Source organism: Trichoplusia ni, chromosome 14 (genome assembly GCF_003590095.1).
Source record: "Trichoplusia ni isolate ovarian cell line Hi5 chromosome 14, tn1, whole genome shotgun sequence".
NCBI classification, from domain to species: Eukaryota; Metazoa; Arthropoda; class Insecta; order Lepidoptera; family Noctuidae; genus Trichoplusia; species Trichoplusia ni.
This window is the reverse complement of record NC_039491.1, coordinates 8,875,704-8,886,741: the sequence shown is the minus strand read 5'-3', so window position 1 is coordinate 8,886,741 and position 11,038 is coordinate 8,875,704. Positions and strand designations below refer to the sequence as shown.

Below are 11,038 nucleotides of genomic sequence, written 5' to 3'. Positions count from 1 at the left end.
CTCAACATTTTTTAGCTTATTGCCAGCTACCAAGGAACATACCAGAGTCCCTCGAGCTTAAAACTCTGACAGCAGATTGTATATCATCCATGCAATAAGAACAAGTTTGCAGACAACCTCCTTGCTGCACTCTTAATATGTCTTATTATTTATTTATTATTATAGATTTTTTTTAAATTTCTACTTAAATTTACTCCCCCGTTTTATACACTCACTTTTCATGTTTGTGTGTCGTTCCGATTTTAATTTCGCAACCATTTTTGACTTACTTCCCGTTAAGGTAGCAGGCTGAAATTTTCAGGGTAGCTGTAAAATTGCAATTTACAACTATAAAAAACGACAGAACCGATTTTGATAAAGGTGCACAGAGTGACACCTAAAAACGTAGGTTTTTTACATCTATTAATTTATAGTTCTTTTGTTACCCAGGTGGTTTACACATGGAAGATGGACTTCAACCGCAGTTTATTATCGGCGGCCACAATCCTTGTGCCCAAGGCTACTGCTTCACCAAGTGCGAGCAGTATGCCGACCTGGGCACACAACTCCTGGGTGTGCCTGTTCACCGCCATGCTGGTGGTAGCTATAGGAGGAAATGTTATTGTTATATGGATTGTTACGGGTAAGTGAATGGAGTTATAAGTAATTATAGTTTTTAGAATTAGAGAGTTTTGTGGTACATTAATGAAGGTCATTTGCATCGGCGCGCTAATCAGCAAGTTGTGAAAAAAATATTTAAAATGATTGATAAACTTAAAGCGGCTACAGTTAACGTAAACGGTAGATATTTTATTTAATGGTTATTTAGTCCCTCAAACGAATATACTTTTCTACTTAATAAGCATTTGATTTCAACATAAACCATAACATATGTAATTTCTAAATAACACCATAATTTGGGCGCTTAACACCACCGTAGATACATCTACGGTGCTATTAACATTTATTTGTTTGTTAATAAGCGAATTCAAACCAATTTGTTACCTACAATTAATACCTTATAATTTAGTACTTTATTTTATTTATGTCATCCAGTGTTGTAATAAGCAGTTACTTTCACAAAAACTTCTGTAAATAGCCTTGTTATTAAAAGTAAAAGTAGGTAATTTAAACGATTCAAATAACGATTTGCTACTTTTCTCGTGGTATTTAAATTCATTAGTTAGCCAGCCATATAAATGGAAAACCGTTTAATTTAATTCAATAAAAAATCACTACTAACCGTTGCTCACGGGCCTGCTAAAAGTCGAAAGAGATACCACGGGAACATAAAAACTATCCTATTTGGTACCTGAGTACCAAGTTTGGTTTTAACACGTTCAGTGGTTTTTGTGTGGAAGAGCAACAAACATACTTTTCAAAATGAAATTCAATAATTACATCTTAAAAACTATCTTAAATAGTAAAGCATTGAGATCATTTTAGGAACTCCGCCTAACACTACATAAAACGTTTCACTACTTTTCTTCCATACAGAGAAAAATCACGTCCCGGTTAGAGTTTAATATTCCGAATTCAAAATCTAGTTTTTTTTTCCCGCCATTTGGAATATTATGTGCCAGGAATAAAAATAAAAAGGTTCCTTACACAGTTTTAACACGTACGACGTTATTTCTAGAGAAACTTGAACAATTACTACACACACTACATGTTAGCATTCGATTTGTATAAATACATATTTTCTAGGGTATTGAAACATTTTCCGTATTCCCGAGAAATTCCGGACAGAATAATTAATATTGCATATCTAAACAAAACTGGTCAAGCGTGAATTAGACTCTAAGCACTGAGGGTTCTGTACAAATAGGTTGAGGAGACACGGTTTGTTGTTGTAGCGACAATTGTTATCGTCTGTGGAAATTTAAATGTCATGCTATCGCAGGTCGAGAGATGGACATGGTGACAGACGTACAGATATCGACGCCTTGTTAATAGCGATCCGTTTTATATTTTGGGCATAAAACCCTAAAAAGCAAGCAAAAATAACAAGCATAGCAAGCGGTTTTCATATATTCGCTTGTGGAAAATTATTTTTATAAAGCTTAGAAAAGCAAGCAATAAAAATCATTATGTTATTTTCGGGAAAGAGATTCCGACCGTGTAACACAAGTATGCGAATGTGGAGCGAGAGAGATTTTTATAAAATAATGAGAGGATTCGCAAACAAAGACTATTTGCTTTGAGACTAGTCATTATACTGCGGAATAATAATGCATTATATAAAACGTAATATGAAGTTAAAGGTATCTCGCGACAGGCATAATATTTGTGATTTGTAGAAAAGGTTTTCAGAAAATCAATCGTGTGGTCTTTTTATTCTTCGAGTTTGAAGAAAAATGACTAAAAAAAAAGTCACTGAGAGTTCTGTAAAGATAAGCTTCAGAAAAATAGATTGGTTACGTGACAAATAAATTTGTTTGGTCACCAATCTTTAGTTTTAGTATGTTTTGTTTTAATGGAAGAAACACATCATGAAACATGCAACTGTTTACATTAAACGGTTCTTGAGACAGCCTGGTGGCTAAAAGACGGATAGGCAGACGGACCTTGTCAAAGACCTGTTACAATTACAACTTGGCCTCTCTCCCTACAAACTCATACAAAAATCAGTTTAAACAACTCAAGGTCACACCAATACTTTTTTCAGCCGTCTCTAAACTAGATGGCGCCACATCGTTAGCACAAAAAGGCTTCCAGATACGACGCACTCTGCTCAAATGCGGTCGTTTAACTAATTGGGTGACAAATTGTGACCACGTTCAGCTCACATAAGTGTACTCCACGACGTTCAATGTATTGTGGACTAAGTTTAGGTGCAATAAAAGTTTAAACGAGTCAATGTGGCTTAACTCTGAGCGTATAGAGTACGTTATTGTTCGTGTGTTAGGGTATGGTCGAGACTAAGTTGATAAAGATTGAGGTAGGTTGGGAGAAAATTCTTTTACTAAATGATTCTTCCAATCTACTTGCTTTTTTTTGATCGATGTATAAGCTGGTGTCAAAATTTGAAGCAATAAGCATCAGACTGGACTGTGTTGGCAGTCCAGTCCGATCCTGACCAGTCCCTTGAAAAAAACTAGATGTACCTCGCTAAAACTAGTGAAGGAAAACAACCATACCAGGTTGTTTTCCTTCAGCATTTTTTGCGAGGAAATTTTATTTAAAATTATTTTTCATGATACCTAAAACCGGTGAGCGTTGTAATTTATTTTCTACTCATTAATAAAGCTATCCTTAATGCTTTTTATTTGTTACAGCACATCGTCGGATGCGTACAGTCACGAACTACTTTCTCGTCAACTTGTCATTTGCTGATCTGATGATGGCATCCCTTAACTGTCTCTTCAACTTTATCTACATGTTACACAGGTTAGTAAAACTCCATTTTTGTACCAATTTGTACCAACGCCCCCGGGTTTAATTACGTAACGTTTATGTTTATACGGCATTGACACAATCAATTTAACAACAGTGAGAATTTTATCAGTCATTGTAGGTATTTCATTTAATAAATTAAAAACAATGGCTATTCACTTAAATTATTAAAAGTTGATAAACCTTTATAAACTTACGTCGCGTTCTTTATTTCTAAACTTCAACTCCTAAGTAGAAGATGCTGTTGTGTAAAGGAAATGGCACTACATTGCGGATATGGGCATCTCTGTCGTACGATTGTACTTAATGTCCTTATTTAAGAGCTCGCAGTACTGCTCTGTTTTAGATTAACATAAACCTCCCGCCCCTAATGAGTGGCTTTCGGGCCAGACTTGTCGGCTTACAATTAAATAATCCTGGTAATAAATTTGCAGTTCCTTAAAGCGAAACATTTTTTACCGAGGAAACAGTATTTACAATGACCAAAGTGTTTTTTTTTTATTCCATGGTATTAACCGCGCATGAAAAACAACATATTATGCTACTCGTTGAGTAGTAAGCCTCATGGCTATGTAAGGAATAATGGGTATGTCTTTTTTTATATAAGTTACTCAAACTTTTAAATTTAAAGGTAATCCTAAATTTTTGACACCATTTGGTCCAAAAAAAGTACCTACTAACCTATCTAAATGGAGTGTTTCCATTTAGATAGGTTAGTAGGTACTTAAAAAAAAAACATTCAACCTTAGAGTGTCCTCTTGTCTAAAACTTCGTTTAATAATAAATTACAAATCAAAATCAACATAAACTTAGATAATCAAATCAAATATACGACTGAAATGAACCAAACGTTTATTTCTCTATGCAAATATATACCTACCAAAGAAATATGTAAGTTACGTAAAGACTTAAGATTATTTACCGTTACTAATACAAATGGCAAATGGCCTCCCTTGGCCTTCCAATATATCTCCTATATCACATATTATATTCAAATATATATTTGTATAAACCTATTCCTTTATGAAGAAAACAACGTTCAATCCAAGCAAATCCAAGAAAACAATCTTAACTTAAATAAATAAATTAAAAAGTCCTCAACTATCAATTATCAGCAGTGAACAACTTTATTATGCCAATAAAGTCTCGGCTGTAATCCGGTCTAGCGTTCATTTGTCCGTTAATTTGATAAGTTAAGCTCAACGCTTACATAATTTACACTCGACATAATCTCACTAAGTTAACACTTCGTTGCTTTTTGTTCTATGAAGAGAGAGAAATTAGGTCTAAGTTTTCAACCTAATGTTTTAGAATATTTGTAACCTAATGTTGTTGATTTGAGTTGTCGAAAAGAAAAACTACCCATTTTAAAACTTACAAAACTGAATATGGGAAACAAAAGAAGAACTAAAATATTTCTGCACGAACAGCCGAATGGTAAGGCAACGCTTAGCCCACTATCCGGGACGTGTCACAAGTATTTGTGTGAGCCACGAATGCTTGTTCTGAGTCTAGATGTCATTGTGCATGTGACTTCAATGTTACGTTTTTGAAACCCTCCGCGACGTAAGGATTAAATTTCTTAGTGCAGTAGACGATTTTTGAATTTAAAAGTAATTATTGAAGTATAGATTTTGTATCACAATCACGTATTAAAAACGACAATCAAGACAAAATATGTAGAGATATTTTCTCACATCTCAACATATTTTCTTGAATAACAAAAAAATACTTCTTTATACATTCAACGGTGTTATATGACATTCAATTACACCATCTTAATAACGTCAGCAACGTAAGCTTATCCTCATAGCTCAGCTATTATTTTTGATTAATTATTGTAATAATAACAACTGAGAGCCTGACATTTACCCTTGAAGTACTTCTAGGTTTACTAAATCATTAATATACGCTCTGAATATTATGTGGTAGCACGTAGGCTTAAATATTAACGAAATTCATTCTTGTCAAATTTGGTCTTGACATGACAAAGTCACGCAACACGTCACATTGGATGGATGGATAATTATCTGGTTACCGAGACGAAGTAATATTGTGTCTAACGGCTGTTAATGTGTCTGTAAGAGACTATGATTGCCTGATAATTATTGATACTTGGAGAATGGATAAATGAAGTTTTGGGCTAAAAATAATCGTATTAATCCATCACATAGATTTCCAAATTTAATACGTAGGTACTTTTGAAATAATTTAGTCAATCAAAGTAACGAAGGATTGCTTATATTATTTTTGATTCGATTTAGGTACTAATTAAACACTACATAATATTTTTTAAAGCATCAAAGTTAGCGTATAAAAGTGGAGGCTTAGTATAAACAGTGCAATAGTAATGTTACTAGCCAATAAAAGTTTTCTGCTTAATGACGTCAATTGAGATAAAAAACTCACTATATCATCATCGGATTGGCCAGATTTCAGTACTGAAATATTCTATAGGACCTTTGGTTTACAGGTCACTTCATATAGCTACGAACGCATGACATTTCTAGCCGCTATAACCAAGAATTTTTTTTTTTTTTTGAGAATAACAACGTCATAATCAGTTTCTTTGACAAACTTTAATTATATTTTTTTTAAACTAAGTTTAAAACTTAAAAAGTATTCGTAGAGGCAAAGTTATCTAATCTTACTTGAACCTAAGACTATTCTATTATTTTTTAAAAGGTTTGTAACTTACAACTGCAAGTTTGCAAATGACACATAAAGTTAACTATAATTAACTTAAAGCATTAAATAATCTGTTCGGAAACTATAATAACCGGAATGTGTCTATCAAACATGGTGTATAGTACGTATTTTAATAATTAAAACATCTAAAAATCCACGTTTTTAAATGTCACACCATTCAAATTTTATCAAAATCGATGTAGCCGTTTTTATAGTTGTTAATGCATTGTCATCAAGTTTGAAGCTACCCAGAAAATTTTAGCCCGCTAGCTTTTCAAAAATTACCTCAAAGTTGCGTCGCAAACTGACATCCAACCAGAACGACGAATAAACAAGAAAAAAAAAACGTAGCAATAAAAGTAGGTACATAAATTTAGCCCCTTTAACGGCCCAAATTACCATTCGCATAATAATGATACTATGCAAATTATCATTTGGTCAGTTGATCTGACATTAATTCCATTTGTGTTTCCGACTAAAAATTACGAATTAGTCTCTATTTACACTCCATACATTAATTTTCAATTCTCAAATCTTTATTGCGTACCATAATTTATACAGGTTGTTGGTATAAATATAATTTAGTCACAATTATGGACCTAGTCGGGTACAGCACATAACTTCAGGTGAACGAAAGTACATAGCATTATTGGCATTAGTTATATAAATTAAAGTAAATCGTACTGAAACTCTCAACTTTATTTGCAAGAACTGAATCTTATTTAGTTAAGTTTGAAGACTGTCCGTGCTTATTCACCAAATAGGCTGGACCACTAAATATAATCAAATAATATAGACACCTTTTTGTATCATCTATCTATATTTACACAACTACGTTACATTAAGATACTATATAACCATATTTTTATTCAAAAGTAAATTAACACACCACATTCATTTTAATGAAAATCCTAAAAGTTTTTGATTCACTGAGCCGTCAAGCTATGTACTTCTACTATGAGTTTGGAAGCACGGCTTTTGGCATTGTAGGACCAAGATGGCGCCCTAAACTACGCATATCTCCATCTCGCTTTAACAACGCCAACAAACATCTTAAAGTCTATAGTACAGGCAATAAGATGGCTGTCAAAACCGAATAAGACATAACCACAAAATCGAATTATCAAGGGTACTCAAAATTCATTGCACAAGTTACAAACGAATTATATCGTAATAAAACATTAAATTTTATTACCGACGGCTGTGAATGATCAAATAATCCTGTAATTTGAATACTTTTGATACAAAATTCGATTTTGAAGCAAATCGTGAGAAGTTTTTAGTCTATATAATTATTATTTAATCAGTTGCATACAGTAAAATTTATAGTATCATTGATTTGAAAATCCAAGTGAAAAATCGTTGAAAATCTAATATAATGTATTGTATCGTTAATTTAGAAATTCAAGTGTAATTTAGTTGAAGTCTAAAGTTCTATTCGTGTAATTAATGGGCGATTCAAGTAGAAGCGAAGGTTGTGTTAATCGGAAAATTAATTGTTTGTTAGATGAGTTTCGATACGCAGTTATCAATCATAGTAATCATTTTCACAAAAGCATTTTCTCACCAAAATAAAAAGAAAAAAAAATGTTTTTCTACTTTACATACCTAAGTTTAATTCCCCATATGAAAGCAAAACTTTTTTAAATACCCAATTTGTATGTAAGCCTGGGTCTAAGTAGGGCAGACTACTTAATCCTACATTAATTAGTGAACATAAAACCTATTTAGAGATTTATGGCCCAAGTGTCCGCCAGATGGCGTTTAATGCTCGATTTTATTTAATACCTTTTTAGGATGTGATTAATTTGTTCCATAAGAGCTTATAAGAATTAGATTTAGTGTCTAGAACTTAATATATTTAATATACAGTCAATATATCAGTCAATGATCAGCCAGATTAGAAAAGCACGAGAACTTTAGTGATATGAAAGATAAAATAAATTAAAAAATACAAATCCCCGACATTAAAATCTTGCTTAATACATTGAAACGTGCCAAGGAAAAAAATGATAATTAAAAGTAAGGGTAGGTGTTTATTAAATTTTGGGGTAATAACAGTTTTAATCTCTTGAGTTTACTGTCTAAGAATTTACTTGTAATTAAATACAATGGATTTTTCTTACATTCAACCTGATTTTAATTTACTGACTTAGATCAAAGATAGAAAAAAACGGCGTCAACTAAAGCCGGCTTTTGCCTAGATATGACATAAATAAATGATGGTAGAAACAATGGAGCTCAGCTGTGGGATACGAGGTTGATTTTCTTCGTTGACATTTCCTCTCAGGGTAACCAGTTAGAAAATCTCATCTCTTCAATCGTAAACTTTGCTTGAAAAAAAAGTGATAACATCAATTCTATTCGTAGATATATTATTTCATTTTTATTATATTTAAAGACTAGCTGTTGCCCGCGACTTCGTCCGCGTGGTTAGAAGATATAAGTTGGGAATTTTTTAACGGAAGCCCTCGAAGATGAATATTTTTCCCTGTTTTTGACACATTTTCCATTGTGTCTTCGCTAGTATTAGTTGCACCGTGATGGTAAATGGTCTAAAAAAAGCCTTTCTCAATGAATGGTCTATTCAACACAAAAATATTCTTTTCAATTTGAAACAGTAGTTCCTGAGATTAGCGCGTTCAAACAAAAAAAAAGCAAACGAACTCTTCAGCTTCATATATTAGCATAGATATAGATTTAACATAATACAGTTTTATCCTAATACCCTTTGGAGCGAGACGGGTCGCTAACATATGAAAATATGAAAATTCAACACACAAACACAATATGAAAATTGACAGCTTGAAGCCTCCTCTGATTGAATGCTAAACATGACCAGAATCTAATTGACATGTTTTAAATGTATTGCTTTCAATATATTTTAAAGTTATAAATATAGAATACAATTCTCGAAGCATTGAATTATGCAGACTCGTTGAAATGTGTTTGAATATTTGCATGTCCTTTCATCTCCAAAGACGCACGTTATACTTATATTATTGATTCCAAAAAAAAAATTGAGGTTCATGAAAATCTAGTATGAAATATTCAAAAGAAAAAGAAGCAGGGAAAAGTGGAAATACGAATAAATCAGACAATAGTACTTTTTTATGACGTTGTCCTAGATTTAGTATTTAACAGGATCTTCAAATTCTGCGGTATACAAGATATTCAACGGTTAAAATTAAAAAGCTAAAAAGGTCAAGTTTGAATAAGGCTGAAGAGTCCCGTAGCTAAATTTGGTTTTCTCAGACTTTGTTTAAAAGATAAAGAAAAATTATTATTATTTTTTTGTCTAAAAATGTGCTTATATAAAAAACATTTGTAAATATTTCATTCAAATTTTGGATCGGGAACATTAAAAAGTATTCTTTTATGTTTTTCATATCATATTTTATATATATATGTTATATACAGGGTTCTTAGGAAAGCACTATTTGTTTTATTCAGGCAGCTGTTTTTTTGCAAATTGAAAGTTTTTTATCAGTTGTTTCCATCCCGCTATTGAACCCTAAAACAACTTTATGTTTGGTCCTTGAATTTGTTGCTGCGTTTTATGAAGATAAAGTCATAAATAAAAGAGGTCTTATTCTGTTTTATTTTGTTGAAGATGCCTCTTTTCACTTTCATTATGCTGTAGCCTTTCATCAGAAATATTACTTCCGCCAAGTAGGTCAAGGAATACTAAGAAGGCTTTTGTAAAGCCCCCTTTTTATTTTTATTGTAACGTAATTAACTATTAAATGATGTAACGGTTTACTCACGCGTATTTATCGGGGTAGCCCGACTAGTTTCGGACCCAACCGGAGTCCTTAATCATGAGCAGACGCGGCGGGATCGCGAGTCGAACTGACTGACTGAGTTCGACTCGCGATCCCGCCGCGTCTGCTCATGATTAAGGACTCCGGTTGGGTCCGAAACTAGTCGGGCTACCCCGATAAATACGCGTGAGTAAACCGTTACATCATTTAATAATGAATCAGTCTCACGATAGTTATTATAAAAATGTAATCAACTATCACAAAAAATCTCATTAATTGATGTAATATTAATATTAAATCGAGTCATACTTCATTATATATCATTTTTCATCTGGGTAGGTACAAACGATTTAGGAAAAGATAAAATTGATGGGAGTACAGCTAGTCGGGTGAAGTGTTGGCGGAAAGATCTAATAATAACCGCGTGGGCTGGTTCTAAGTGGCCCATGATAGAGAACCGTGGGGGGATTAGGGGGAGGCCTTTTCACGGCAATGAGATACCATATTTATCTAAAAAGTAGTGAATTTTGACCTGTCCCATACATGGGTAAATTATGAATTAAGCCTAAATGAATGAATTAATAAAATAATACATTAATTGAAACTTAAATTACTACCGGTATATCACCAAAAATACTTGTGTAACAAAAAAAGTTCTAGCTAAAAATAATTATACTTTAAAGAGTTGTGGCTTAGCTAATGATGTCCTGAGTCGAATACGCCACAGTCACTAAGCTGGCTTTCAATCACTCCTGCTTCCTTAGATATAAGGCGAGGTTTGCACGGGATTAAGCCTTTAACGCGTACTCTTGTTTACTGGTAAATAAATACTATAGGACCTATGAATAACACATGTATTGATAAATGACTTAGAGGCAGTTAAATCTACGAAGTGTGTTTCTTATACTATTGAAAAGTTATGACACTTTTCGTGTTTTTTTTTTTGAACTTCAAAGTAAAATTCTATTGGCTCATCCCTTTAACTTCGTCAAAGTAACTCTACCTAGATAAAGTTTAAACTCTGCAATAGGCCCCGCTCTATAAATAACTGGACGTTTATATTCGTTGGAATATACACCGCAGAGCGCCGTGATCGGAATAACTACAAAGGGATTAACACTATATGAGCGGTTAACTTTGCAAAACAACGAACAACAGTAACAACATCAACAAACTAATTAATAATTCAATTATGATTAGTATGACTTATA

At 32.9% G+C, this 11,038-nt stretch overlaps 1 protein-coding gene across 1 annotated transcript in view; it reads left to right on the top strand.

Moving 5' to 3' along the window:
* The first annotated feature begins 391 nt into the window (after window positions 1-391).
* LOC113500612 (tachykinin-like peptides receptor 86C) overlaps window positions 392-11,038 on the top strand; it is a 57,369-nt gene continuing 46,722 nt past the window's right edge. Inside the window, exons 1-2 of the mRNA XM_026881465.1 lie at window positions 392-622; window positions 3,258-3,369. Coding sequence (XP_026737266.1) covers window positions 448-622; window positions 3,258-3,369 — 287 coding nt within the window. The 5' untranslated portion in view covers window positions 392-447. The remainder of the gene's footprint in view (window positions 623-3,257; window positions 3,370-11,038) is intronic.